The sequence below is a fragment of the Aspergillus aculeatinus genome, assembly GCF_003184765.1.
Source record: "Aspergillus aculeatinus CBS 121060 unplaced genomic scaffold BO66scaffold_24, whole genome shotgun sequence".
Lineage (NCBI taxonomy): Eukaryota > Fungi > Ascomycota > Eurotiomycetes > Eurotiales > Aspergillaceae > Aspergillus > Aspergillus aculeatinus.
The window spans coordinates 43,632-67,396 of NW_020291493.1; the positions used below are offsets into that span (position 1 = coordinate 43,632).

General features: G+C 50.5%; 9 protein-coding genes across 9 annotated transcripts; 3 read left to right on the forward strand and 6 right to left on the reverse strand.

The window, feature by feature from the left end:
• Nucleotides 1-56: 56 nt before the first annotated feature.
• On the reverse strand, nucleotides 57-979 carry BO66DRAFT_87621 (uncharacterized protein). Its single transcript, XM_025653673.1, has 2 exons — nucleotides 371-979; nucleotides 57-319 (listed from the first exon to the last, which is right to left on the reverse strand). The coding sequence occupies exons 1-2, from the start codon at nucleotides 882-884 to the stop codon at nucleotides 303-305; spliced, it is 531 nt and encodes a 176-aa protein (XP_025503910.1). The 5' UTR covers nucleotides 885-979; the 3' UTR covers nucleotides 57-302.
• A 31-nt stretch (nucleotides 980-1,010) lies between these two features.
• BO66DRAFT_87599 (casein kinase I) lies at nucleotides 1,011-2,769 on the reverse strand. Its single transcript, XM_025653671.1, has 5 exons — nucleotides 2,561-2,769; nucleotides 2,429-2,498; nucleotides 2,230-2,378; nucleotides 1,772-2,177; nucleotides 1,011-1,718 (listed from the first exon to the last, which is right to left on the reverse strand). The coding sequence occupies exons 1-5, from the start codon at nucleotides 2,687-2,689 to the stop codon at nucleotides 1,138-1,140; spliced, it is 1,335 nt and encodes a 444-aa protein (XP_025503911.1). The 5' UTR covers nucleotides 2,690-2,769; the 3' UTR covers nucleotides 1,011-1,137.
• Nucleotides 2,770-6,645: 3,876 nt separating this feature from the next.
• Nucleotides 6,646-9,113, reverse strand: rtt106 (putative negative regulator of DNA transposition (Rtt106)). The gene is made up of 4 exons (XM_025647371.1): nucleotides 8,742-9,113; nucleotides 8,219-8,578; nucleotides 7,799-8,155; nucleotides 6,646-7,734 (listed from the first exon to the last, which is right to left on the reverse strand). Exons 1-4 carry the CDS (start codon nucleotides 8,854-8,856, stop codon nucleotides 7,142-7,144), a joined length of 1,425 nt encoding a protein of 474 aa, XP_025503912.1. The 5' UTR covers nucleotides 8,857-9,113; the 3' UTR covers nucleotides 6,646-7,141.
• Nucleotides 9,114-9,298: 185 nt separating this feature from the next.
• BO66DRAFT_391896 (mitochondrial 54S ribosomal protein uL24m) lies at nucleotides 9,299-10,604 on the reverse strand. The gene is made up of 2 exons (XM_025647372.1): nucleotides 10,157-10,604; nucleotides 9,299-10,089 (listed from the first exon to the last, which is right to left on the reverse strand). Exons 1-2 carry the CDS (start codon nucleotides 10,571-10,573, stop codon nucleotides 9,454-9,456), a joined length of 1,053 nt encoding a protein of 350 aa, XP_025503913.1. The 5' UTR covers nucleotides 10,574-10,604; the 3' UTR covers nucleotides 9,299-9,453.
• A 3,833-nt stretch (nucleotides 10,605-14,437) lies between these two features.
• rho1 (Rho family GTPase RHO1) lies at nucleotides 14,438-15,770 on the forward strand. Its single transcript, XM_025653675.1, has 5 exons — nucleotides 14,438-14,789; nucleotides 14,880-14,907; nucleotides 15,045-15,242; nucleotides 15,329-15,463; nucleotides 15,523-15,770. Exons 1-5 carry the CDS (start codon nucleotides 14,722-14,724, stop codon nucleotides 15,673-15,675), a joined length of 582 nt encoding a protein of 193 aa, XP_025503914.1. The 5' UTR covers nucleotides 14,438-14,721; the 3' UTR covers nucleotides 15,676-15,770.
• BO66DRAFT_87777 (uncharacterized protein) lies at nucleotides 15,767-16,527 on the forward strand. The gene has a single exon (XM_025653676.1). The coding sequence runs from the start codon at nucleotides 15,865-15,867 to the stop codon at nucleotides 16,306-16,308; it is 444 nt and encodes a 147-aa protein (XP_025503915.1). The 5' UTR covers nucleotides 15,767-15,864; the 3' UTR covers nucleotides 16,309-16,527.
• Nucleotides 16,528-17,098: 571 nt separating this feature from the next.
• On the reverse strand, nucleotides 17,099-19,996 carry BO66DRAFT_471412 (uncharacterized protein). The gene is made up of 5 exons (XM_025652858.1): nucleotides 19,678-19,996; nucleotides 19,525-19,618; nucleotides 18,134-19,472; nucleotides 18,040-18,071; nucleotides 17,099-17,984 (listed from the first exon to the last, which is right to left on the reverse strand). The coding sequence occupies exons 1-5, from the start codon at nucleotides 19,923-19,925 to the stop codon at nucleotides 17,178-17,180; spliced, it is 2,520 nt and encodes an 839-aa protein (XP_025503916.1). The 5' UTR covers nucleotides 19,926-19,996; the 3' UTR covers nucleotides 17,099-17,177.
• A 137-nt stretch (nucleotides 19,997-20,133) lies between these two features.
• BO66DRAFT_87848 (methionyl-tRNA formyltransferase) lies at nucleotides 20,134-21,675 on the forward strand. Its single transcript, XM_025653677.1, has 4 exons — nucleotides 20,134-20,406; nucleotides 20,471-20,541; nucleotides 20,594-20,721; nucleotides 20,780-21,675. The coding sequence occupies exons 1-4, from the start codon at nucleotides 20,148-20,150 to the stop codon at nucleotides 21,519-21,521; spliced, it is 1,200 nt and encodes a 399-aa protein (XP_025503917.1). The 5' UTR covers nucleotides 20,134-20,147; the 3' UTR covers nucleotides 21,522-21,675.
• Nucleotides 21,676-22,224: 549 nt separating this feature from the next.
• Nucleotides 22,225-23,619, reverse strand: BO66DRAFT_374187 (glycosyltransferase family protein). Its single transcript, XM_025645584.1, has 2 exons — nucleotides 23,328-23,619; nucleotides 22,225-23,259 (listed from the first exon to the last, which is right to left on the reverse strand). Exons 1-2 carry the CDS (start codon nucleotides 23,403-23,405, stop codon nucleotides 22,501-22,503), a joined length of 837 nt encoding a protein of 278 aa, XP_025503918.1. The 5' UTR covers nucleotides 23,406-23,619; the 3' UTR covers nucleotides 22,225-22,500.
• Between the last annotated feature and the right edge of the window lie 146 nt (nucleotides 23,620-23,765).

Here is a 23,765-nt window from a genome sequence, read left to right on the forward strand (position 1 = left end):
TGAGACTCGGGTCCCCCAGTAGATGAGATAACAAAAAAAAAAAAAAAAAAAAAAAAAAAAAAAAAAACAGCCACAGGCCGCCTGACTTGATCGCATGAACTCCTTTAACCGATGATGGGAGGGGGCTTTCATCTGTCCTGCACAACATACCCCTCGATGAAGAGAATGCGCACGTAGTCAAACACATGGATAGATGCTAAAATGCGGTGTAAATAAAGCAGAATACTCCGACCCCTGTCGATCACGATGACAAAAAGCACACATGTGACTTCCATGCTGAAGATAACCCCGGTCTGCTGCACTCACTTTGTCGCGCCCCCTTCCTTATCATTAGAGATTACCACCAATAAACAGCGTCAGGTGAGCTCACACTGTGGCGAAGACGCGGGCGTTGGAAGTCGGGTTGTGATAGATAAGAGAGAGAGTGTGTGTGCATGTGGTCGAGCGAAGGGTGAACCGAGAGGTAGACAGCAGTGCGATCTTGTACTCTGATACAAGACAAGACGGAACTCTAGTATTAAAATGGTTCGTGACCGAAGATGCGAGACGAAAGACACAAGAAAGAGAGAGCAAATCACTAATATAGTTCGCCGTTCCGAGCCGTAGCACCATGAAAGAGTGTTGGAAATGATGAGGGAAAGGAGGTTGAGAGGGCGTAGGAGAGTCGTTCTATCGGATGGGAGAGGGAATAGCGTCCCTCCCCTCTTCGAGGCGAGAAGACAGAAAACTCTGGCACATGAGAAGAAGCGTGAGGTGTGTGAACTGAAGTGCTCAACAACCCCACCAGAACCCAAGGGATGCAGACATAAGAAAAGAAACACATATAGCCCTCTCTCCAGACCCAGGATCGTATTTTCCTCTGCCAGCAGCAGCAACGTCGGCATAGCCGAGCACGTACGATAGAATGGAATGGGAAGGAGGTGCTTGGGCTGTTGCTCATGATGGTCGCATGCTGCCTGTCATACCTCCCTGGGATGTTGAAGACGGTGAATAACGAAAGAGAAAGTCGAGATGCCAACATGACAAGGATATTTCGTAGAAGTACAGAATCGCTCGCGTCCCGCTTTTTTTTAACTCAACCTGGAGGGCGACCGGGAATAAGCATAGGAATCGCGACAAACGGAGAGACGAGGATCGTCACCTACCGCAGCAGAGCGCCTTCATCATCTTCTGCACGAATGTAGGCTGCGGCTCATTGTTCGCCGGACCACCGGGGCCTTGCTGGCTGGTCTTGGCCGGGTTTGCAGGGCTGCCCATCTGTCCGGAAATGTTGGCATTCGAGTTCTGGAACTGCGCTTGAGTCGAAGCCGCTGGCGTGGCATCAAGGCCTCCGCTCTGACGCTTCGGGGCCATTCCTCCAGACACGCTTGGCCGATCGCGCGTCTTTCCAGCTCCAGGTTTGGCCGGAGATGGAGGCGGAGGCTGCGCCGCATTTAAACGATCAGCAGTCACTCCTGGTCGGCTACTCCGGAGCTGTTGAGCGTGAAGCTCCCGCGCGGATGAGTTGGGAAGTGTGTTGTTATGGAGATGCTGCTGGGATGAGTACGATTTGTACTCCCAGCCTCTACCATTGTTGAGCTTCATCCAGTCATATTCTCCATCTTCGACATCGCCAGTATTCTTGAGGGCCTGCGTCATCAGGTCCCGGAGGTAGTCGTAGTCGGGAGTATCTTCGAATCCGAGATTGCGGACATAGGTCAGGTATTTCGTGAACTCTTCTGTTCGTGGAATTAGTATTGTTTGGGAGGTAAGAAACTCGCAACAGTCATACCTGGGAAACCATCGCACAAATCCTTAATCGCAGTAGTCTGCTTCTTTTCGCCAATCTTCTCGTACTTTTGCTTGTTGGTGGCAGCCTTGAGACCCTGCCAGGGGAGTCCACCTCTCAGGAAATACAAGAAAACATGGCCGAGCGCCTCGAGATCATCACGGCGCGATTGTTCCCGTCCCAGGTGGGTGTTGATGCTCATGTAGCGGGCTGTGCCGGACAGCGATTTCCGCTCGCGATAGGGGATATGCTGCTTGGTCTTGGGATCTCTGTATTGCTTGGCCATTCCGAAATCGACAACGTGGATTACATTAGCGGCTTTGGTACTGGGGCGACCGATGAGGAAGTTGTCAGGCTTGATATCGCGATAGATCAAGTTCTTCTCGTGGATAGTTTGGACTCGAGACAGCTATTGGAGGTATTAGAGATATGGAAAGTGGAGCGAACAACATGGAGCTCACCATCTGTTTGGCGACCATGACAACAGTCTTGATTGAGAACCGCCGGTTGCAATGATCAAACAAATCCTCCAGACTGGGGCCAAGCAGGTCGATGACCAATATGTTGTGGAGGCCCTCCTGACCAAAGTAATAGACATTAGGAATGCCAGCTGCGCGGGATTAGCCCTGATTCTGAGCGGACGGACCAGGATAGACTTACGACACCCGACAAGGATCTTGTAGGTCCGATATTCATCACGAAGTTGCGGGGCATCACTCTTGCGGGGTTCCTGTTGATGATTAGCATCATGGAGGAAAACGACCTTGTGCACCTGTGCGCGGTGTCTCGTACAAATTTTATCGCCACCTGTTGGTTATTCAGGAGATTTGTTCCCTCGAAGATCACACCGAACGATCCTTCGCCGATCTTCTTCCCGACACGATAGTGAACACCGACGACATTGGATGATGAGGAGGCCATGGCTGCGGGAGTCGGACAAGTCTGGCAAGTCGGACAATGAAGGCGAGAGACCGCAGACAAGACAGATATCGGATGTGGTGATCAGGGGACTTGAGAACTGACTTCACACATGAGGTTAGCCCGAGAGAATTGAACTGGTTGAGACAGTGAGAAAAGGAGACTGTCGGACAATAGGCAGAACAGGCAGTGATACGAGACAAGTGCTTGTCAGGGGAGAGGGAATGCGAAAAGGCGAAATTGATGATGGGTCCGGGGAGGTGTCTCACAACAAGCCCGATGTTTACCAAGCTCGACCCTGCATATGAAGATGGGACCCAGGGAACAGGGGTGACAAGATTAAGGCAGATACCGACTGCGGTGGAAGGCAGACGAAGGGCAGGGGACAGCTACTCGAGCGATCGCGGGGACGAGGATTCGAAGGTGGTGCCAAACGGTTGCAGAAGTACCCTCGGAAGAGGGGGGCAAGAGGGAGGCGGCGAAGCGGCGTCGAGCGAAGTTGGTTTGGTGGTGACGGGAGGGAAGAACCAGGGATTCCGGGGAGGGAGAGAGAAGAAGACAGACTGGGGGCTGCAGGCTGACTGACGGTTTAAAGATGCGTCGGTACGCGAAAGAGGAGGAATATATCCAGCGATGAGACACAGAGGCGATCAAGATAATCGAATAAAAAGAAAGATTCCAAGCAAATCCCCTTGTAATTGACCAAGCGCGTGGCAGTAGCAGCAGGGCCCGGATGGCGATGAGATGGATGGGAATTGGGAGGCCGAAGCCGTAGGAAAGGAAAGGATTGAAGAGGGGAGGATGGATGAAATTGGAGGAATTGAGGACAGAGGTGAGCAGTGAACACACCAGGACTGGTATGAACCAACTACTGCTACGGCCTGCCTACGAGGGAAAGAAAGGGAAAAAAAAAAAAGAAAGGGAGGAGGAGGAAGGAGGAGGAGTAGGAGGAGGAGGAGAGTAGAAGACAGTGAGGAGAGGAGAAAAACGAGGCGGAGAGAAGAGGAAGCGGGAGAAAGAGGAGAGGAGAGACTAGAGGCTGAGTGAGGAGGAGCAAAGCTGTTGTTGCTGCTACTACTAACGTTACTACTACTGCTGCTACTACTACTACTACTGCTACAGCTGCTGCTGCTTCTCCTCATCCTCCCACTATACAATACCAGGGCCAATGCCCGTGTTAGTGCCAGTACAGTACAATCAATGCCAGTGCTCACTAGCCCACTCACTCTTTCAGGCACTCCCTAAGTTACTAAGGTACCACTTTACTACCACTTGCTACTACAGAGGCGATGGATTGGTTTGGCTTGGTTTGGTTTAGGCCTGGTATGGCTCGGTCTGGTCGGTCCTGGTCTGGGTCCTTTTGGCTCCTTTTCTCTCTCTTCGATCCTTTCCTTCTCTTTCTCGTGATTTTTTTGGGGGGGTTCTTTTTTTTTGTATCTATGCTTTTATCATCTCCTATTCTTCTGTTGTATATAATTTCTTCTCCTCCCTTTTCGTTGATGTGATTGAACTTGATTTGGTACGAATGGGGTAAATCTGTACTCCTAAAGACTGATTGGATAGTAAAACAACTGGAATGGACATAATGCTGCTGTTCTTGATCAAGCTTGGGTACGGATTCTGCCCCGTTTTTTTTTTTTTCCCCTTCCCTCTTTCCCACGCCCCCTGGTCGGTATGGTAACATCTGAAATGGAATACCGACTAGTGGAAACTAGCCGGGCGGTGATGGCGCCGATGGGCGATGATGGATGAAAGGGCCCCCAAGCGATAGGGGAGAAATGGCGGTTATCGGACGGTTTCGGGGTATCAATTGTGTATGGTGCCTCCTTCTCAACTTCAGGATTGGGGGGGGGGGAGGGAGAGAGGCGATTGATTATTACTTTGAGACAGTGGGAATAAGCCATGCATGCATAGATGCATGCTCTGAACAATCCACATCCCGTCGGTAAGGTACCAGAGTAGAATGTTATGAGTCCAATTTGTTTATCCTAGAATCTTACATAGTTGTGGGATGGTTCTTGTTCTTGTCCTTGCTCTTGCATCAGTTCCTTGAAATCAATTGATCAACATCATCATCATCATCATCATCAGCGACAGCAAGCAACAGCAATATTAAACAGCCAGAACTACATAGTACTAGCTAAAATGGGACGGGGCACACGGCAGGTTCCTCTCGCGCGTCTCCTGTTCTTCCCTCCTCCGGCCCCCTCCGCCCCTCTATAAACCAAATTAAGTTACCACTTGCTACCAACTAATTAGATTAGGTACATCTCGGTAAGCTTCGAAGATTCTATTAGTCCAATTCAGAGGTCAGCAAGACCAAGAGACAGACAGACGTTGACAGAAGAGAGGAAGAATTCCCATCCTCTTCCCCCCCCTCGATTCACAAGCATGAATTTGAATCATTATTCTCGAGTACGGAGTAGATTTCGGAAGCTTCGCCCCGGGCACCAGGGGACGGAGTCACTAGCGGCGCCTCTAGGCCAAATTAGCTCTATATATGGAGAAATGGCTCGACGAGATATTAACCCGTTAGACGCGCCACTGTCTCTCACTGGTCTGGTCTGCTCCCACACCCCCTCGGAGGGTTCTAGCCATCTTTGACGGCGAAAATGGCAAACAAGAGCAATTCTTCAGCAACTAGGTGTCGGCATGATGCCACCAGGAATGGGGGTTCGGGGATGGAAAAGGAAAACAATGTACAGGGGAGCAAGCGCAAACAACATTCATCTCAAGTGACTTTCCAGAATCTGAATACCCTGCCGAACCAAACCTTACAGAAGGAGTTACTACAGTGACTGGATTCTACTTTTTCCTGCGGGCTTGACGCCCGTAATCATACCCGGCAGAACCGGTACGGCTGGGGAATGAGGATAGACAGTTGGATGGATACCTGTCCGTATTTAACAAGATTATGGAGAATTGGTCGGATTTAGTTACGTAGTGCCAGTGGGTGGGTTCAGTTGTTTATGTGCCTTAGTGCCAGGTACCTATCGATCGGTCATCCGATCAGTGAGTCTCGGAAGAGTGGTGAGTAGTTTATGATTATTGTCATTATTATTATTATTATCGTCTTAAATGAATCTTGATGAAATAGCGACCATCTATAATTGGTAAAGGACAAGCGCTATGCGCTCCGGAGAGCCGAGCCGTTGCTGGCAAGCAAAGAGAAAAGAGAATGGAAAACATGAAATGGATGACTACTTCGTAAGTACAGTACGCTAACTCCCTATCTATACTGTAACTATATCGTGGTCCATAGCCTTTTCATATGTTTGTACACGCGGTATCTAATGCTCAGGGACAGATAAACATGTATTGTAGGCCAATCGCCTTGTTCAATAATGGGTACAGAAATGACCCGTCATTGTAGCAGTCAACCAGTAACTCACCAAGATCAAGTAGTTACTTTGTACAGATCCGTAAGCGCCAGATTTATATCTGACTGAGTTCCCCGACTTCAATTAATCAAGCCCTGAGGCGGTGATCGGTAAAAAAGCGACAGCTAGCCTAGACTAAGGGGAAGATGGGAGAACATGCCCAGTGGCTTGAATCTCACTGCGCTGGCAGCCTGGCACTGCACCCCTGACCAGTCCTGACTGCGCCCTGGGGGGCCACCACGCTTAGGGTCTGGAGCTACGACAGTCCCGGTTAGTCAAGAAGGGAAGCCGGTGGAGTTGCGACCTAAAATGGAGTCTCTTTTTAGTTTCTCCGTACGATACAGTACGAAACATGTACTTATTTGATAAGTTACTAGATATTAGCTCCGTACAGTGAATCAGTGATGACCTGTTAGAGAATTCCCAATAACGGTTCTGTAAGAAGGTACCTAGTATCACTCCACAGTTACCAACCACACTAGATTAACTAGGTTGGGTTCGTGTGGAATACGTACGAACTTGTCAACGGTACCTGAGCATCATCTCACGAGGCTCACTTACATACCAAGTACTTTAGGGCTCAAGATCTGAAAACCACGGCCATTGCGACGGGAAAGAACTGCCGACATCAAGGTCTAGCGCAGTTGGAAGGATGTGACTCCTAGTCCTCCGGCTTCCAATACTTCCGACTTCACAGCAGCAGTGGCACACCTCAATTGATGATGGCGCGATGCATCTGACACATCCAGGATCCACAATTCATTGGGTGTCAACCCCCGTTATCTGAAACGTCTCTTATGCAGTCTTGAAACGGCTTTCCCCATGTCAGATGCAATCCGACGTGTGCAAAGCTCGGTCTCAATAAGCAGGACGGCCATCAGGTATCTAGATACTCTATACTAGATAGGCGAAGACACAGTCTATGACCGACACTCTCCACCGGGTTCTCCCCGCGTGCAGCTCGACTGCTGAACGTATCTGGCTAGTGCTGAGCGCAAATCAATCGGGCCCGCGTTGCGCCGGCCTGGCTGTGGTAACAATCTAGATATCCATACAGGGTCCAACAAGCGAGCTCTTACAACTCTTCGGCAGGAACATCCTCGGCTTCACTGCCGAGCTCTTCCGCCACAAGATCGCGACCATCATCCTCACCATCCTCATCCTCATCCTCATCCTGGTCCTCACCGTCGTTCTCGTCGTCGTCCTCGCTGCTGCTGCTGCTGCCGCTTCCATCGTCACTGCTGCTGCCAGGGTCATAGTCCTCCTCATCCTCATCCTCTTGATCTTCAAGCTCACGTTGTGCCTTTTGCAATTCACTCTCTTCTTCTTCTGCTTCAGCAACCCCTTCTGCATTGGTAGTGGCATCATCTCCGGTCTTGGCACCGTTGACATTGTATCGTTTCGCACGGCGGGCTTCCGCGAGACTAGCATCTTGCAGGCCGTGCTTTTTGATGTAGGTGTCAATTGCAGAGAAATTCGCCTGGTCGATCATGGAGAACTCAAGCTCCTGGGTTTCGTCGCTGCCAGACGGACGGGCTAGGATGTTGAGATTGAATGTTCGCTGCAGGACAGATGTGTAGGAGATCGATTCAATGTTTTCGAAGGCGAAAAATATCAACGGCTTCTTGAAGCCGAACAGGATCCCGGTAGAAAGAAGGAAAAGATAACCTACAGTGAATCGCCATTAGTCAAAAGAACAAGCCATACCACTGCAGTAGGGTGTTTGATATACCATCTTTGCTCCCGCGATGGGCCTTGACATGGAAAGCCTTCTCCCCCTTCCGATGAGCTTCCGGAATTGCGCTCACAAATTGCCGCTCATCAGGGCGGATCACCTTGGTCCGCACCAGATTATCGTTCAAGACCTGTTGAACCACCTTCTCCGCGCTCTCGCCCTCAGTTGTCCCCAGCTGCTGACCGGTTCCCGAAAACGCTGCTTTGGGTGGCCCATCGGCCACCGTCCACACAATACACTCAGAAGCAGCGACACCTTCCGGAGGAGCGTTGATGCCATCACTATATCGGGGGATAATGCAGAAATTGAATTGTCGCTGGTTCTTTTCCGGGACTGGAAGACAGAGAACGTGCTCTAGTGACGACACGAGCACACATTAGCAAACGCGACGGTCTTGTGTGTGAGAAGGCAACTCACGGATCTTATCCAACTCGACCCCGAACTCCACCTCTTTCGACGTCTGATTCCTTGCGCGGAGGAATCCACCTCCGGCAGTGATCTCCAGTGTAAGCTTCTTCCGCTGCGGCACAGCGAAGGAAACATCCTGCATGTAGAATTGTAGTGGTGCGTCGGCTTTCAAGTCGCCCGGGAACTGTTGCGCAGCGGCAGCTGTATGACCATCCCCACCGTTTTGGGTCTTGCGTTTCTTCGCCGCTGGGCCGTCGTCGCTGACGGCCTCGATGGGCTGAACGCGGGCGTTGACGACAGACCTGGCCAGCAGGCTGGATGTATATCTGGCAACGTCTTCGAATAGCGGCGCATACTGCGGGGTTTGTTCTGTTCAGAGGAGGGATAAAGTCAACAAGCGGTGATTTGATGATTCTGTTCTTTCGAGTCTTGGGCGTCATCATCTGGAGCCATTGCGAGCGTTGATGTGGGGGTTGGAGGTGGGGAGAGGGATAGTGAATGGTTCTTGCAGTGACCGACAGTCCTCACGTACCGATCGCATCGTAAACACGTTTTCTAAGGGCAGGTTCGGCAGCAAAGGCATCATCAATAACGGAGCTCCTCGGTGGAGGAGCTGAAGACGAGGAGTTTATCGTGACAAATGCCATGACGAGGAGGATGATCGATGAATCGATCAATGGATAATGGATAAATACAATGTAACAAGCTAGATGAGGATGTTCCGGTAATGGATAATATATGATTGTAATCAGGACAAGGAGGATATTGCATGAAGCGGGCAAACTGAGAATTTGCGACGCGCTTTGAATAGCAAGGTAGGTGGAGGTGGAGGTAAGTAGTTTTTGGTTAAGTAAGATGGAAGAAAGAAAAGGACTGCACTCCCACCTACCTGACTCCCTGGCGGCTTGGTCGATCGGGTGCGCGCACCAAATGCAATCGGAAAATAAGTCGACCTGCAATCAAGAGTACCTACTAGTCTCTGCTGGACGTCCTATTATTGGTGCAATGGTTGTCTCAGGGCATTATCATGTTAATGCAGTCAAGGGTTCTTTAGTTCAACTTCCTTCACAACTCTTGATTGTTAATGATCTTAATACAAGTCATATTCTATGCTACAAACAGCACTAATGTACACCCATCCTGGAACCCGGAAATAACGTCGCGAAAAAGGGGGGAAAAGGACCACCATGAAGCTGCAATTGCTCTCATCAGTGGCCAATGGCCAGTTTATTACCACCAGGTGCTTAGGCGTTCGTCGTGGCCGCCTGCTTCTTCTCCAAGAAAGCCTCGATGAATCCTCTTGTCATCTTATCCATCTTGTAATTCGGACGGGCTTTTTGCGGAGGTCTGTAGGTCTTTGGCGCGTTTTTCGCCTGATGTAGGTGAGCCAAGGGGGTCCACAAAGTCTGACTTTGAAGATATTCCCGCTTGTAGTCTTCCATCAACTTCTTCTCCACCCACTCAGGATCGTGCCTGGTTCGGTATTTCGAGTAGGGGTTGCGAAGCTCATCGATGACCGATGCGGGGAAAGGTGCGAACTGAAGCGATGGCAGCCAAGTTGGCGTCTCAACTTCCATACGGAGGGTATCCCACTCTTCGTCCTTCGGCGCTGGGGGCTCGACCTTAGGCCAGGGGATCTCAATGTCTTCACCGGCAATATATCTGGTGTGTTTAGGGGTCTCGACTCCGTAGCCACGTTCGAGGATGGGCCCTCCGCCATAAACATGCTCCACCAGTACATCTCGCGTTTGGCCGGTAACTGGGTCATCGAGAGCGACCACAAGGCGAACATCGTCCAAGGACAAGGGAATGCTGACAGACTGGAAGGGGGATTTTTCCCCGTACTGGTCGGTCATCCACTCGGGAAAGTAGATATCGGCCTGTTTTGAGATTTGACAGCAGTCAGTCGAGTGAGACGAGCCGAGATCGAGCAGGAACAAACAGTACCATGTTCAGGTCCTTCACCAACACCGTCTCATTGCTGGCATCCACCTTCACGACCTCGTTGATCTTGCCCTTATCCTTGCCCTTCATCACACACACCCGATCTCCCGCCGCGATGTTAATGTATTTCCTCCGGAGATGCTTGGGAACGGTCGGAGGGTTCAACGCTTGCGGCGTCAGGGCACCGAACTTGCTTCCCGAGAGAGCGGCATCACGCTGGGGGGCTAGAGGTCCACGCATCCAGTCTTCACGGCGTCGGAGCCTTTCCTCGCGGAGGTTGTCCAGCTCCATGCGCTTGTAGGCGAAACGCTGGCGGAGAGTGTCCTTGTATTCTTCGCGTTCGGCGACTTTGGCCGCCCGGATGGCCTTACGCGTGGCCTGGTTCCGGGCCTGCGCCGTTCTCTGAATGACTTTCTGCATGGTGATCTGTTTGCGATGCCAACAATGGCCGTCCTTTCCCACGGAATCGCGGCCAGATTGAATGTCGGGGAAGGGAAAATTGCGGCCCTGCTGCAGTCACGTGCCTACCCGTGGACCACCACCAATCAGATTCGATACCTTCATTTCAGTCGGGATTGGACTGCAGTGGGCATTCCGGACTACTACTACCAGTAACTTCAAGGTTAGGTACCGTATTAGTTAGTAGGTACTACTAAGTGCAGCTATACTCATGTGAGTACCTCATGTAGAGCTACCATTTAATAAATAAAGATAAGTGGTTACATCAAAAATCGCCAACTTATAGACTGATCTTTCATGGATGTTTTCAAGCTATGGTGATTGGGGTTTTCGAAGTCAAGAAGCTACTAGGTAGGCATGTCAATCATGTGTACTTCCGAGCCGATGGACAGAGAGAGCCATACTATAGGTATCAATATTTAACCTCAAGATGGGAAGGTAGGTAGTTCAAGCACTATTTAGATGCGCGACTGGCGTGGGATAGACATGATACTAAATCTGACCTCAAAGGTTTTTCACCTCAATCCAATATATGTCCACTTTCCAAATGTGAGTGGATCATGGTAGCAATGGCTCTGAACTGACATATTAGAGAGTCGACTGCAGATCGTACTAAGCTAACAACATAGAATCTCAGTTCAACTAACCAATCGTCCCTAGCGACAGCATAGAGGAAGATTAGACAAGATCCAGTTCCTTAAGAGTAGTTGTCCCTCGATGGCCAAGTCATACAGTGTATACGAATAGCGTAATCGTCACAGGTTCAAGGCAGATAGATGTGAGGGGGGTCGAGGAAAGTACTATTGTCTCATTCGCCACTCATCCGACAGGTGATACCTACATAGTAACTACAAGCTCGTAAACCACGCTTAACAGTGGCAACCGTAGGAAGAAAAGGTCGACAACACATCAGACCCCCACAAATTGCGAGCTTTGCTTACCATAGAGGTTGTCAGATATAGGCCCGATCATCATCCCCAACAGTGATCTAGCCTCTTTTCTTCCCCAGCTGCAGCTGTGATCGATGTATAGAGTTCGCGAGGGTCGCCTCCGCCTCAACCAAACGTCAAGGTCTAAGCAGCTTCACCGAATGTTAGGTAGGCAGTCAACTTATTCAGTAAGCACGGGGCGGTCCAATCAACAAGCACTCAGCTTAGAACTGGCACAGCATTAGCGCAACAGCCCTGGGATTCTGATTGGAAACGAGCCACTCGGTGACGATCTGAACAGAGAATACAATCACGGTGTGCATATGTACGGTTGCTACTCCGTACAACGAGTACCTACTGCAAGGCTACTGCTGCCAGGTTATCTGTGGCTGAGGGTTGGCAAGGCTATACCCGGGTATTATAACCTCGTAGTCGACGCTTGTAATGTACTGTATGTTTGCATGGATTTGCAGTAAATAGTACTGTATGTACAGTTAGTATTCTCTCTACTTACAACGTCAACAATGCGGATTGATTCGACCGCCATAACCATAGGAGGATGCCTGCAGTGCGTTGGTTCATACTGAAAGCTGCATAGGAATAAAGAGCACGTCACAAAAATGAGAATATGCTTCACGGGGTCGACCGCACTTACTAGGGTGGTTTTCCGGTCCCATCTGATGACGTTGACCAGGGAGGAGAGTACGTACTGTAGCAGCATGATTAGGGGGCATTGAAGATCACTTGCACCGCCACGTATTTCTGGCTCGGGAATCGGTCAATGCGAGCGGAAAGCGAATCTTCGGCCAGGGTATTCGATTTTCGGTATTTCATACTGAGCAGGCAAAGATGCATACACTCCCCCTGCCTCTCAGGTGAGAACACACACGTCATCTATACTTGTTGGACGGTTAGAAGAAATTCGGTGATCGCTGCTGAAAGCCGCCAGAGTCCCTTCTTGACAACAAAACTCATGCCAATCACCCTCCTGGTGCATCCTAGGGGTTGATAGGACTGGGCGTTATGCAGAAAAGGCTGTCTAGCTGTGCTCGAGCTTGGACACCAGCTATCTAGGGCAATCTGCTGATTTCCGCTTGGAGTATGGAGCTACAGAGCCCGGCCAACAAGCATGGCCCATCATACAGCGCTGATGGATGAATGGAAGCCCGAGGACCCTACCCGCCAGTGTGCCGACTGGCGTCTAGGCCTCTCTGTAGATAGGACAGCGACAGTAACTAAAGATGGATATTGTGAAAGTTGCACCGAATGATGGAAGCTTTCTTGAAATCATCTCTCCCGGGTCTAGAACTACCTCTTAGTAACTATGCCCTGATCTAGAGACTTACTTCTCAACCTACATACATATAGCTTCCAAGAGACTCGAACAGGCGATTGATAGTTAGCGAAGATGACGACATGCAACGTAGTTATACTCAGTAGCCGGAGCGGAAGGGGGGGGGGGGATGGATTCCTACCTAGTAGGTAAGATTAAGCCATAAAAAGAAAGGACCAGCTAATAAAAGCAGAAAATAATCTTTATTGGCCCTGGATTGGTCGACAATGATAACTACCTGGTACTTACAGACTATAAGTATAACTTACACAGTCCTGACCGACCACAGACAGGAATTTTACCAGTTTGATTGAGTTGAATCAGGTCTCATACCATACCAGACCATACCGGAGTGTCAGTTGTAAGTTATTGGCTCCTGGCTCCCGTCTTCAGCCACGGTGGCTTTTAATGGGAATGAAGGCAGCAGCTTAGGCAGCTAAGTAAGCAGAAATGACCGGACAACATAACTAGTTAAACAAGTTTAGTGGACGCGAAAAAAAAGGCGACTAGATCAAGGAAGTTCGAAGATCATGGAAAAGGAGTAAAGTATTTAGGAGGCAGCCTATCGACCATATTCTTCCATCAATTCTCAGGTAGTGTGGCTCTTCTCCGTAGACAGCCAGCCTCGCTAGTGGCACGGAAAGGTCAAAAACTCATCAAGAAAAATAACAAAAAAGGTATTGTTGACAAAAGAGGTTGCAGTCGTCGGATCGGATAATCAGAAGTTTGCAGTTGGTTACAATGTTAGAGATGATAAGAGAAGCAGGAGGAAGAACTTGAAGATGATAACAATGAAGGAAAGGCAACAAATAGAGAAGGGGGGAAAAGGGAAAGTATAAACAGTCTTGTCACAGCAACATTCATAGCATCTTAACCACTGGATGGGCGGAAGGATTGTTTCAGCTTGTTTTAGTATGGAATACTTAGATGGTTAGACCCGGGGGGGGGGGCTCAGGGAATAGACCTGAAAGAGCCAGGAGGAATATACAGGAGATGAATACGGAGTAGGTAGAGTGCCAACCCGCCGATGGACGACCATAACTGGTCCATAAGAAATGTAGCAACAAGCAATGGACAGGCAGCAGCAGCAGCAGCAGCAGCAGTGGTGGTGGTAGTGGTGGTGATTGTAGGAGTATTCCAGCAGGAGTATAAGCAGGAGGAGCATTTGCTTACAGGCACTCACCACGACCACCACGACCACTACCACTACCACTACCACTACCACTACCACCAACCACCACCACCACCACCACAAGCAACAGCACTCACTCACTGTCATTCATCCTCTTGACTATCAACCCATCCATTCTTTCTTCCGCTTCCCTCCTCTTTCTCTTCTTTCATCATCCCTCCAACGTGATAACCTCCCTTTTCTCAAGGGAATCTTCTACTGCCGTGATTCTTCTGCTAAACTCATCTTCTGGGTTTATTTTTTCAATTCTAGACTCTTTTGTTTCCTCTACAGCCCTTCCCCCCACCCCCTACTCTCCCTCCCATATTTTAATCCGCGCCCGTTGCGCCTACTCCCGTGCACCGTACGTGATAACCCTTTTCCTCGGGCGCCTGACTTGTCTGTCCCTTTCTCTCACTCACTCTCTCACTCACTCACTCACTCACTCTCTCACTCTCTCTCGCTCTCTCGCTCTCTCTACCTACAACCTCCACCTCCCTCCACCTGCTACACTTCCCCCTTCCCCTCTCTCAAACCAAATTCCATCCATCAACTACTTACCTCTCTTTTCCTTTCCTCTTCTCCACTACACATACTTTTTTCTTTCGTTGTCGCATATCGCTAAATCAACCTATTTTCTGCTCTTCCGTTTGCTGATCTTCACCTCTCAATAAAGATGGCTGAGATTCGCCGCAAGCTTGTCATCGTTGGTGATGGTGCCTGTGGTAAGACTTGTCTGTTGATGTAAGTTCCTCATCTTTGGTCCCCCACCCCCCTCCCCCCGTCCAAGGGGCCAAATGGCACATACTGACTCTACATCTCTTCTCCTTTTAGTGTCTTCTCCAAGGGCACTTTCCCCGAGGTTAGCCTCCGTCTCCTATCCTTGCCTGGGGTTTTACGCTGTTGTCTCCTGTCCTATTCACGCTCAATGCGAAATCACCATGCAACTGCTCATCCAACCTTTCGTTCCTATCGGACTGACTGAATTCGCTGCCTTAGGTCTATGTCCCCACTGTCTTCGAGAACTATGTTGCCGATGTTGAGGTCGATGGCAAGCACGTTGAGCTTGCTCTTTGGGATACTGCTGGTCAGGAAGATTACGATCGTCTTCGCCCTCTCTCATACCCCGACTCTCACGTTATCCTGATTTGCTTTGCTGTCGACTCCCCTGACTCGTTGGACAACGTTCAGGAGAAGGTGAGCAGTTCCACCATTTTCGACCTTGAAAATGAAGCCTGCGCATGTCCAGGTTTTCTTGGATCAACATGCTGATAAATCTGCAGTGGATCTCCGAGGTTCTGCACTTCTGCCAGGGTCTCCCCATCATTCTCGTCGGCTGCAAGATGGATCTCCGTCACGACCCCAAGACCATTGAAGAACTCCACAAGACCTCTCAGAAGCCGGTTACCCCTGAGCAGGTAAGTCCATTTGGCGCGCTAACCAGCTGACTTTGGATTGGTCGCTGACTTTTTCCCAGGGTGAGGAGGTTCGCAAGAAGATTGGTGCCTACAAGTACCTCGAGTGCTCTGCCCGTACCAACGAGGGCGTTCGTGAGGTCTTTGAGGCGGCTACCCGGGCTGCGCTCTTGACCAAGGCCCACAAGAGCAAGAAGAAGTGCACCATCCTGTAAACTAGTTGTTTCCTTCGCAAAAGGTCTGTTTCGTGCGGAGATTATATGAACGGATAAGCGTCTCGAATATTTGGTTTCTATCATTTTACTCCGAAGGGGTCCTCCGTTGGCGTGTTCCAATCTGTGCCTGGATGCGAGTGTGGATAATGTTCAATCACGGGCACACGAGCTTTATGGGATTATCTGGCTATGCAGTTGGTCGACTTTCTTGTTTTGCAGACATTATTTTCTAGGGAGGCGTTGTCTTGTCTTCATAACCTTGTGGGTTTTGTTATCTTTTATCTTCCAGCTCCTCATAGGCGCCTCCGGGGCGGTTCGCGATCATCCACTATGACAAACTGGGCGCCGGGTTGCTGCCAGCAGAAAGAGGCCCTCGCTGCAGCGGGTTATGGAGGTTCAAAGCAGCGCAAGTCGATGCGCATCCCTATCCTTTTCGCATGGACCCTTTGCATTCGATCTCTGAGAAATGGTCTGATTATCGAGAAAATCCGCACATTTCCACGATGGGCCAGATGTTCGTCACACTTGCCTCGCCTATCAGATCTCCCCCAGCACAGTCTTATCATCATAATCAGATTTCCCCCACTTTGCTGTGTTCTAATCTGTTGTCCTTGTTTGTTTATTTTCGGTTAAAGAGAATGCATGGAATTGTCACTGAGTTTGAACCCATCCCCCCCATTTTCCCTTACTTGTTCCCCTATCTTGTCAGTCACGCGATCTTAATAACTATACATGTGTCTTTCGCGGCGGATGCCAAGCCATAAGAAAGAGAATCTTGAAGCAGAACTCATCCTTATTTCATTGTCTTCTGATCACTGCAGTGCTTATCTTTGCCATGCTCTCGGTTGCATGCGCCCAAGGTTTCCTCTCCATGCGAATTAGGCTTCAACAATATCTGTTGATTGCTGGACCATGAATTCATTGGTAAAACGAATCCAATCCACGTCGCATCATCGTGACTCAAATGATGAGCACATTTGGCTATCATCGTACCTTGCAAGGTAGTGAGTATGCAACCCTGTCTCGGTAAGAGTAAGTTCATGAGTGATGTAGCACATATTGGGACTTTTCCTAATCCCTCCTGCCGAGTGGGGACATCTGAGTGGACCCTGCGGCTTGTATGTATCTCCTGAACAAAGGTCAATGGGCGGATGACGAGGTGGAGGGGAGGGATGCTGATCGTGACATTGGTACGAGATCCACCGTCGATAAGATGGTCTTGAGAATCGCAGCTGTGGCCAAGCTTAGTTCATGTGCTGAGTTACCGAGGAGCATTTCTGCCTGAAGCTATTTGTGAAATTTAGTTGCCTGTCTGGTGCTGTGGTGATGGTTCTCTAAATAGATAGAGACCACCGAGGTCGGAGGCCCGCGGCGTGAGAGACGACTTATTTAGCTTATTTAGCACATTTTTGTGGAGATGTATACGTAGTGGATTTGCTGGAGGTAGGCCTACGTAAGAGCAAGCCATCTCCCCCCCCTCCCCTCGGTGTTCATGGCCAGATCTACCTATTCAAACTTAATAGATTTCCAATATACCGTCTGGCATCGAGGCCCAGTCCCTCGACGAGTTTCGCTGGCCCTGTATCGGCCCTTGCCGCCTGCAGACTTGTTGATGAGGCGCCTCCGAGATCCCGAAAGAATCTGGAGCCGCTACCGCTGCGGACATGTCCTGATGAAGAAACATGATCGCTTGATCGCCGAATAAAGAAAGCCTCCTGCTGCGTGGCACCTCCACCAGCTCCACCATCACCACCAGTGTTAGTACTACCGATGTTGGTTTCGGCCGGTGTGCTCGTGCTCGTCCCGGTAACAGAGGCATCTTCTTGTCCCGGTGGAGATAGGGGACTACTGTCAGACATCCGCATCCAAACAATCCACCAGCCGCGACTGGTCTTGCAGGTTCTTTCGACCTCCAGGGGCCGAGAGCGCGTTTCCGTGTATGTGCTTAGAAGTCGGTGGTGGATGTTGAGGCTCTCAACCCGCGTCCAGGGCGGGAGCATCGTGCGATGAGGTTCGGTGGTGCTCGGAGCTCCCAATTCCGGGATGTTGGGGATGGAGGAGCGGATGGTTAAGTTGGTAGGATCGTACACGAGATTGTATACCGGTTCGCTTGGGGTTGTGAATCGGTCGTTCACCTCGAACGCGCTGTCGGATACGGCGATTCGCTTCGCGGCAGTAGCTGGGGACGTGGAGTTGCACAGCGGTTTATGGAGGATGCTCATCTGGCTGCGAAGGTCGTGGTAGAAGGATGGCTGGGATAGAGAGGGGGTGGAAGGATCGTAGAGGAACGTGTATATGAATGGTTGGTGCTACAGAATTGTCAGCGTACCAAGCGAAGAGGTATGGGTATAATGCACGACATACTACGAAGACAATTGTTCGCAACTTCACCGAGCCTAGTATGCCTGTGATCAGCCACCGGGTAATTCCGCTTTGCTCGCAGTACAAAACTGCTTACCAGTTGGAGTTTCGTCTAGAGGAACAGCCTCTTCGAAGGGGACTGTCAGTCGGACGTGCAATGTTCTTTGGTCAATTACATGACTCGAATCCGCAGTGAGCGTGTTCAATGGTTCATTGTCTCCCTGAAGTCTGTCCGTGGTTTTGGTGCTTGATGTATTGTGGAACCCAATGAGGAATCGACCAGGGTTCTTCGGCTTATTCTGATCCTCGATATCGGCAGTATCCCCCTTAGTTGATTCTTCGGAGTTGGTAGAAGGTTTCACTTGGTGATTCGGGCTTGTGGAGTCGTCCTCTCGCCTCAATGCTTCGATGCGAGGATGCGGGCTCCCTGTCCTAGATGATGGGCCCCAAGATGAGCCATACCCGAGAGTGAGATATTTCATTAGTGTGTCCGAGCCGGGCATCGTCCAGTCATTAGCCCGGTCACTCCGCACTGACGAGCTTCCACTGCTGCTGGTGATAGAGCTTGTTTTCGCACCGGACTCTGCTGGCGGCTGTGAAACGTCTGAAGTCCCTACCACGAGCGGACGAGGTATGCCGGGAGAAAAGGAACGATCTAAAGTTGCATGATCAACAGGTTTGACAACAGATCCAGCTTGACGGTCAGTCTCGTTCCCAACCGGAAGCCTTTCCCGATGCTTCTTTCGTCTTTTCCGCCGGCGAGGGCAAGCCGGGTCTTCGCTCACTGCATACGCGTCAACGCCGTATCTATAAATCCATTCCACCCACTGAGAGACTCTCACGACTGAGGGCCTTGAGAGAGCGCCAACCCCAGAGAATATGACTCCATCTGAAGGTTTGGGGGAAACGTCCGCACCAAACCAGGATTCTGCGTTATCACTCTTGCTCTTGAAGGTTGACCCTCTGTTTTCCGAGACAGACTCCTTCGATGATGTAGAAGAGTCTCCAAATCGCGAGACGATCATATCTACGAGTCCATCCGTCCTAGAAACAAAGTCCTCCAAGACCTCTCTCTCCCCGCTGCCCCATTCTTCCTCGCCAACGCCAACCCCAAGCTCACCTCCAGCGGAGAGCTTGATACCATCATACATATCGACCACTGGACTCCCACTTAGAAGCATTTCCCAGCTCCAGGCGAATCGCCACCAGAAGCTGTCCAGGAGCGTACAGAACTTGGACCTGCCAACATGATCGTAGAGGGCGTCGAGCGTAAACTGGTGGTGTAAAAGAAAGATGGAGTGTGCCCGGCGCATTTGTTGTTTCAAGAGCTGTGGGGGGCACATCTCCCTTGAAGAGTATGTGAATTCAGGTGTGGCTGAACCATCGTTTTGGGAGATAGTAGCCGGATCAATTGGCAGTCGAGTCAGTTCAACAGACTAGAGAGATCTCAGCAGCTATCTATGACATATGGCGACACAGGCCACCCACTGCTAAGATCCACCAATCCTGCTCAAGCTCGTGCAAGATAACCTGCGACTTCTCTGTTTCCACATACTCTACGGCCTTGCCCTCTGAGAAGTTCCTGGTATTCCAGATCAGCCCGTGAACCTTTCACTAACCCTCGACAGCGGTTTCACCCACCTGGCAAAGCCCACTATTCCCTGGGCCAATCCTATCTGGCGCAACTTATCGTTCAGATCGCCATTAGGTTCGCTATTGACACCCTCTTCAGGGACTGGGCTATCGCGCTGCGCTGAACGATCTGACCTAGATGTATAGAAAACGATTTGATCCCGTATTGTTTCGTCTGTCGGTCCGAGGCGGGGGTTGTAGATGGTGAGGAAGGAGAGTTGCGCAGGAATTACCGATGCAGAGGCATTATCAGGCATTGCGCCATCGACATGTGAGCTCTGTATCACTGAGTACTGAGCAGCAGCGTCGTTGCGGAGCAAGAGATAATCATGGATTGTTTGTTGCTGGTTGATCTCTCTCCTTTGGGGGGAGTAGGAAGGCGGTGACATCACGTGGCGGCGTTCGGCGATTCTCCCGAAGCTACAGCAACGAGATAGTGTGTAAATAATATACCATTGCAGTGGGGAGCTTCAAAGGCAATGCTGCTTTTCCGGGGCCCAGGGATCCTCTGCGGATTCAGACCCACCCTCTATGCTTTACCTTCTGCGAATCGATACTTGGCGACCAAAGCCTACGACCCTCTCCGCATACTCTTCTGCGGCTCCGATGAATTCAGTATTGCTTCCTTGAAAGCGCTCCATGCAGAACATCTCTCTCGACCGGACCGGATCGCGTCCATTGATGTCGTTTGTAGACCCGGTAAAAGGGTCGGGCGAGGGTTGAAGAAGATACAGGAAGGTATGTTTGCGCATGAGAAACAATTTGGGATACTTACGGCTGACATGCTTGTGGATCGCAACAGTCCCTATCAAAGCAGCCGCAACAGACTTATCGCTTCCTATCCATGAAATTGACACTTTCCGGGGCTGGACGGTAATCTTCAAAACTCTTGATAGCTACGGAGCATGTCTGCTAACCCTCTTAGCCTCCTGTCCTGCCGGAAGGGCCCATCAATTTGATCGTCGCTGTCTCGTTCGGGCTATTTGTGCCTCCCCGAATTATCAATGGTGCTAAATATGGGGGTCTCAATGTGCACCCCTCTTTACTCCCCGAGTACACATCTCCGAAGATCGTAATCAGTAAACCCAGCCTTGCTAACGAGAACGTCCAGCTTCCGCGGTCCCGCACCGCTACACCACACACTCCTGAACAATAGAACCAGAACTGGCGTCACATTGCAAACTCTACATCTGAAGCACTTCGACCACGGTACTATTCTAGCGCAGACGCCTCTCCCAGGATTTGACATACCGAACCCAGATTCCTGCACGGTCCAGGAACTGCTAGATGTTGTTGCCCCCAAGGGCGCGGAAATTCTCGTTGAAGGCATCCAAAAGGGACTTTTCGTCCCCCCTTTGCAAGATGTAGGCTGGCGCCCGTCAGCGGACGATGGTACTCTGATTCATGCTGCAAAGATCATGCCAGAAGACCGACATATCGACTGGGCCAAGTGGACCTTGCATGATATCCAGAGAAGACATCATGTGCTGGGTCCGCTTTGGAGCAAATCCCTAGTTGCCAGCGGCACATCTGGTGGGAAGCCCAGCTTCCAACATCTTCGCGTCATATTCTCTGAGTTTGAAGAAGTAGCTTTACTAAAAGGCTGCGATCAATTCTCGGTCGTACCCGGCCTACCGTTCATAGACGGCGCCCTTCCAATCGAATTGGATAAAGGAAACGGCGTTTATGTGTTCACTCGGGACCACAGGCTCGTCAGGATTCATCAAATGAAGGTCGAAGGTGGGTTGACTACAGACGCTCTCCGGGCCGCTCGCAAGGCTCGTATGATTGGCGAACGAACGTTCTACTCGGGCGACATCGGATATACACCATTCTACAATCCTTTACATTGAACGCAATGAGATGAAAACAAAATGCCTATCGTTTCATTGACGTCGCGATACCATCGCTAAATACCCTTCATACCAGCCAATCCAGGCCTTCGTACGCCGAGCATTGCAGATAATCCTCCTCCACGGTTTCACACTACAAATCGCAAATCCGGCAACTGTAGAATCAGTCCTAAAGGAAATATCATCGACCGCAGCACTTACTGACCTGAATTGCTTGGCCGGTCACAGACATGCCTTGTGCGAACATGACATATGGATTGGCAGTGTCGTCCAGGTCAACCTAGCAGCAGTTTTATGAGCAGCAGGGATGCATGGTACATGGAAAACTGTACCGTTCTCTAAAGCGCGTCTTTCTCCCTATATCCATCAATATTCTGGCCGCACACTGCACATACCTTGGCTGATGACCGCTTTCGTATTGCGAGTTACTGCTCTCGAACCATTGTCACGAGCCCTTCAGCTGCGTCTCTGCCCAGGAAAAGTTAATAGCGACGTTGCAGCCCTCCGCGGCACACTTTTAGGTTACAAGAGCGCCTGTGCCCCTAATCTCTGTTTGGGAGTTACTGTAGAAGAAGTGCCACTTCTTGGAATACACATACCTGGACCCGGCAGTAATCGGGTCTTTGCGATTGTGCATGGAATGTATGATGTTCTGGTGGGATTGTAGTGGGTATATGTAATATGTAACATTACAACACGAGGTAAGCTTTGGAGTGAGGATTTGAGCTCGACAAGAGAATAGCAAGCTGAATAGCATAGCCAACCGTGTGGAGGAGTTTCCGCCCAAGTGACAAACTTGCGTGAGAAAAATATAGTGCCTTACGATCTACCTTACTCCGCTGAAGGGCTCTCAGTTCGCACCGCTCACATTCCGATCTTCAGAACCATCGATACCAGGTGCATATGGTTAATCCATCTATGGTCTAGTACTGTAGTAGTTGGCCCTTGGTCGATCTCGGTCGATAATATGTGTTGCCTGTCAATCCACCAGCGTGCCGGCATATTCAGTCTGCCGCATGCCTTTCCACGCTCTCTTGCCCGCTAGATCTGGCCACTGAACGAGGAAGCGATCCGCAAAAGGCAGCAGGAGTTTACCTGACAGGCTTAGAGTGGTGACTCGAGCCCATGATTCTACGAAGATTGTGCGAAGTCGGAAATCATTCGACATGGTGGCTGACCTAGATCCAAGCAAAAACATAGTACTAAGGGTGTGCCATAGCCGGAGCAGCCTAGCCGCCAGAATGATGCAGACTGCCGTGGCCGGCCCATTGGTGAGGATGATGTCTGGATGGGGTGAGTGCATCGACTCCGAACGAAGTGGTCCCTGGTCTGGATGTAAGCCGCGTAGCACCAGAAGACAAGACCAGAAGGAACTGAGAGTGGAGAAGGGTGCAGTCAGGTAGGATTGGTGTACGCGACGGGCGCGCGGAACTATGACGATAGAGTATGATCCCGTTGCTGGAGGGGGCCGCTCAGATACCGCAGGGTCCTCATTCTGGTTTAAATATGTTGTTTCGAAGTCGACGACCTTCTTCGCGCTGAAGTTGTCGCCGGAGCTCACGACGTAGGTTCGGTAGGTGTACTTGGTTGGATCGAGTTCCATGCGCCGGAGCATGGAGAACATTTCCGCCGTGTGTCCGCCACTTCCCAGGACCACCAAGAGATGAATCGGTCTATTTCTCGGGCGCCACTTTGGCACTTTGGTGTTGTGCGACTGGATCAAGGCGTAGAGAAGGAGCTATAAAAGTCGACCTCGAGTTAGTCATCGGCTATGGTAAGGACGGCGAGGTGCAGCATGGCACTGACGAGGGCTGCAAATATACAGAGTGTACCTGTCAGGGCTAAGACCCAGAGCAGCATAGCCCAAGTTAGAACCGAAGACATTATGCGAATTGGCGATCGGTGATCGAATTGAGCGAAGGGAAATAACAGGCTGGCTTTCTAGTTTGCTGCGGACGGTGCGCGGGGATGCGATTCGGAGGTGTGATCGCGAACAAGGAACCTCAAGAATCCTCCGAAGCTATGTTGTGCACACCTCAGAAGCTTATCAGATCCCACCTTGCTTGCATTTTGTAGCTCAGAGAGCAATGACGACAAGGACAGCAGGTGAGGTATTCATGATTGTTGCCAGTTTTGGCGGCGGCCTCGAAACGACCTAAACAAGCACGTGGTCCGTGCCGCGGTCGGCGATTATTTTGCTGTTGTTGTCTTAACTCCTTCTCTCTCGTCCCCCTCGCCCCATTA

Excerpts from the sequence above, each read along its gene's own strand:
- BO66DRAFT_87621 (XM_025653673.1), bottom strand. The coding sequence starts at position 884 with ATGCCGACGTTGCTGCTGCTGGCAGAGGAAAATACGATCCTGGGTCTG.
- BO66DRAFT_87599 (XM_025653671.1), bottom strand. The coding sequence starts at position 2,689 with ATGGCCTCCTCATCATCCAATGTCGTCGGTGTTCACTATCGTGTCGGG. Across the intron at positions 2,499-2,560 it reads AACAGGTGGCGATAAAATTT|GAACCCCGCAAGAGTGATGC; the intron begins GTACGAGACACC and ends AATCATCAACAG. Across the intron at positions 2,178-2,229 it reads TCATGGTCGCCAAACAGATG|CTGTCTCGAGTCCAAACTAT; the intron begins GTGAGCTCCATG and ends TACCTCCAATAG.
- rtt106 (XM_025647371.1), bottom strand. The coding sequence starts at position 8,856 with ATGGCATTTGTCACGATAAACTCCTCGTCTTCAGCTCCTCCACCGAGG. Across the intron at positions 8,156-8,218 it reads GGTCGAGTTGGATAAGATCC|AGCACGTTCTCTGTCTTCCA; the intron begins GTGAGTTGCCTT and ends TGTCGTCACTAG. Across the intron at positions 7,735-7,798 it reads CCATCGCGGGAGCAAAGATG|GTTATCTTTTCCTTCTTTCT; the intron begins GTATATCAAACA and ends GATTCACTGTAG.
- BO66DRAFT_391896 (XM_025647372.1), bottom strand. The coding sequence starts at position 10,573 with ATGCAGAAAGTCATTCAGAGAACGGCGCAGGCCCGGAACCAGGCCACG. Across the intron at positions 10,090-10,156 it reads TGGTGAAGGACCTGAACATG|GCCGATATCTACTTTCCCGA; the intron begins GTACTGTTTGTT and ends ATCTCAAAACAG.
- rho1 (XM_025653675.1), top strand. The coding sequence starts at position 14,722 with ATGGCTGAGATTCGCCGCAAGCTTGTCATCGTTGGTGATGGTGCCTGT. Across the intron at positions 14,908-15,044 it reads CCAAGGGCACTTTCCCCGAG|GTCTATGTCCCCACTGTCTT; the intron begins GTTAGCCTCCGT and ends TCGCTGCCTTAG. Across the intron at positions 15,464-15,522 it reads AGCCGGTTACCCCTGAGCAG|GGTGAGGAGGTTCGCAAGAA; the intron begins GTAAGTCCATTT and ends ACTTTTTCCCAG.
- BO66DRAFT_87777 (XM_025653676.1), top strand. The coding sequence starts at position 15,865 with ATGCAGTTGGTCGACTTTCTTGTTTTGCAGACATTATTTTCTAGGGAG.
- BO66DRAFT_471412 (XM_025652858.1), bottom strand. The coding sequence starts at position 19,925 with ATGCCTGATAATGCCTCTGCATCGGTAATTCCTGCGCAACTCTCCTTC. Across the intron at positions 19,619-19,677 it reads GGAATAGTGGGCTTTGCCAG|GAACTTCTCAGAGGGCAAGG; the intron begins GTGGGTGAAACC and ends CTGGAATACCAG. Across the intron at positions 18,072-18,133 it reads TCTAGACGAAACTCCAACTG|GCTCGGTGAAGTTGCGAACA; the intron begins GTAAGCAGTTTT and ends CAGGCATACTAG.
- BO66DRAFT_87848 (XM_025653677.1), top strand. The coding sequence starts at position 20,148 with ATGCTGCTTTTCCGGGGCCCAGGGATCCTCTGCGGATTCAGACCCACC. Across the intron at positions 20,407-20,470 it reads GTTGAAGAAGATACAGGAAG|TCCCTATCAAAGCAGCCGCA; the intron begins GTATGTTTGCGC and ends GGATCGCAACAG. Across the intron at positions 20,722-20,779 it reads CACCCCTCTTTACTCCCCGA|CTTCCGCGGTCCCGCACCGC; the intron begins GTACACATCTCC and ends GAGAACGTCCAG.
- BO66DRAFT_374187 (XM_025645584.1), bottom strand. The coding sequence starts at position 23,405 with ATGTCTTCGGTTCTAACTTGGGCTATGCTGCTCTGGGTCTTAGCCCTG. Across the intron at positions 23,260-23,327 it reads TCTGTATATTTGCAGCCCTC|CTCCTTCTCTACGCCTTGAT; the intron begins GTCAGTGCCATG and ends CGACTTTTATAG.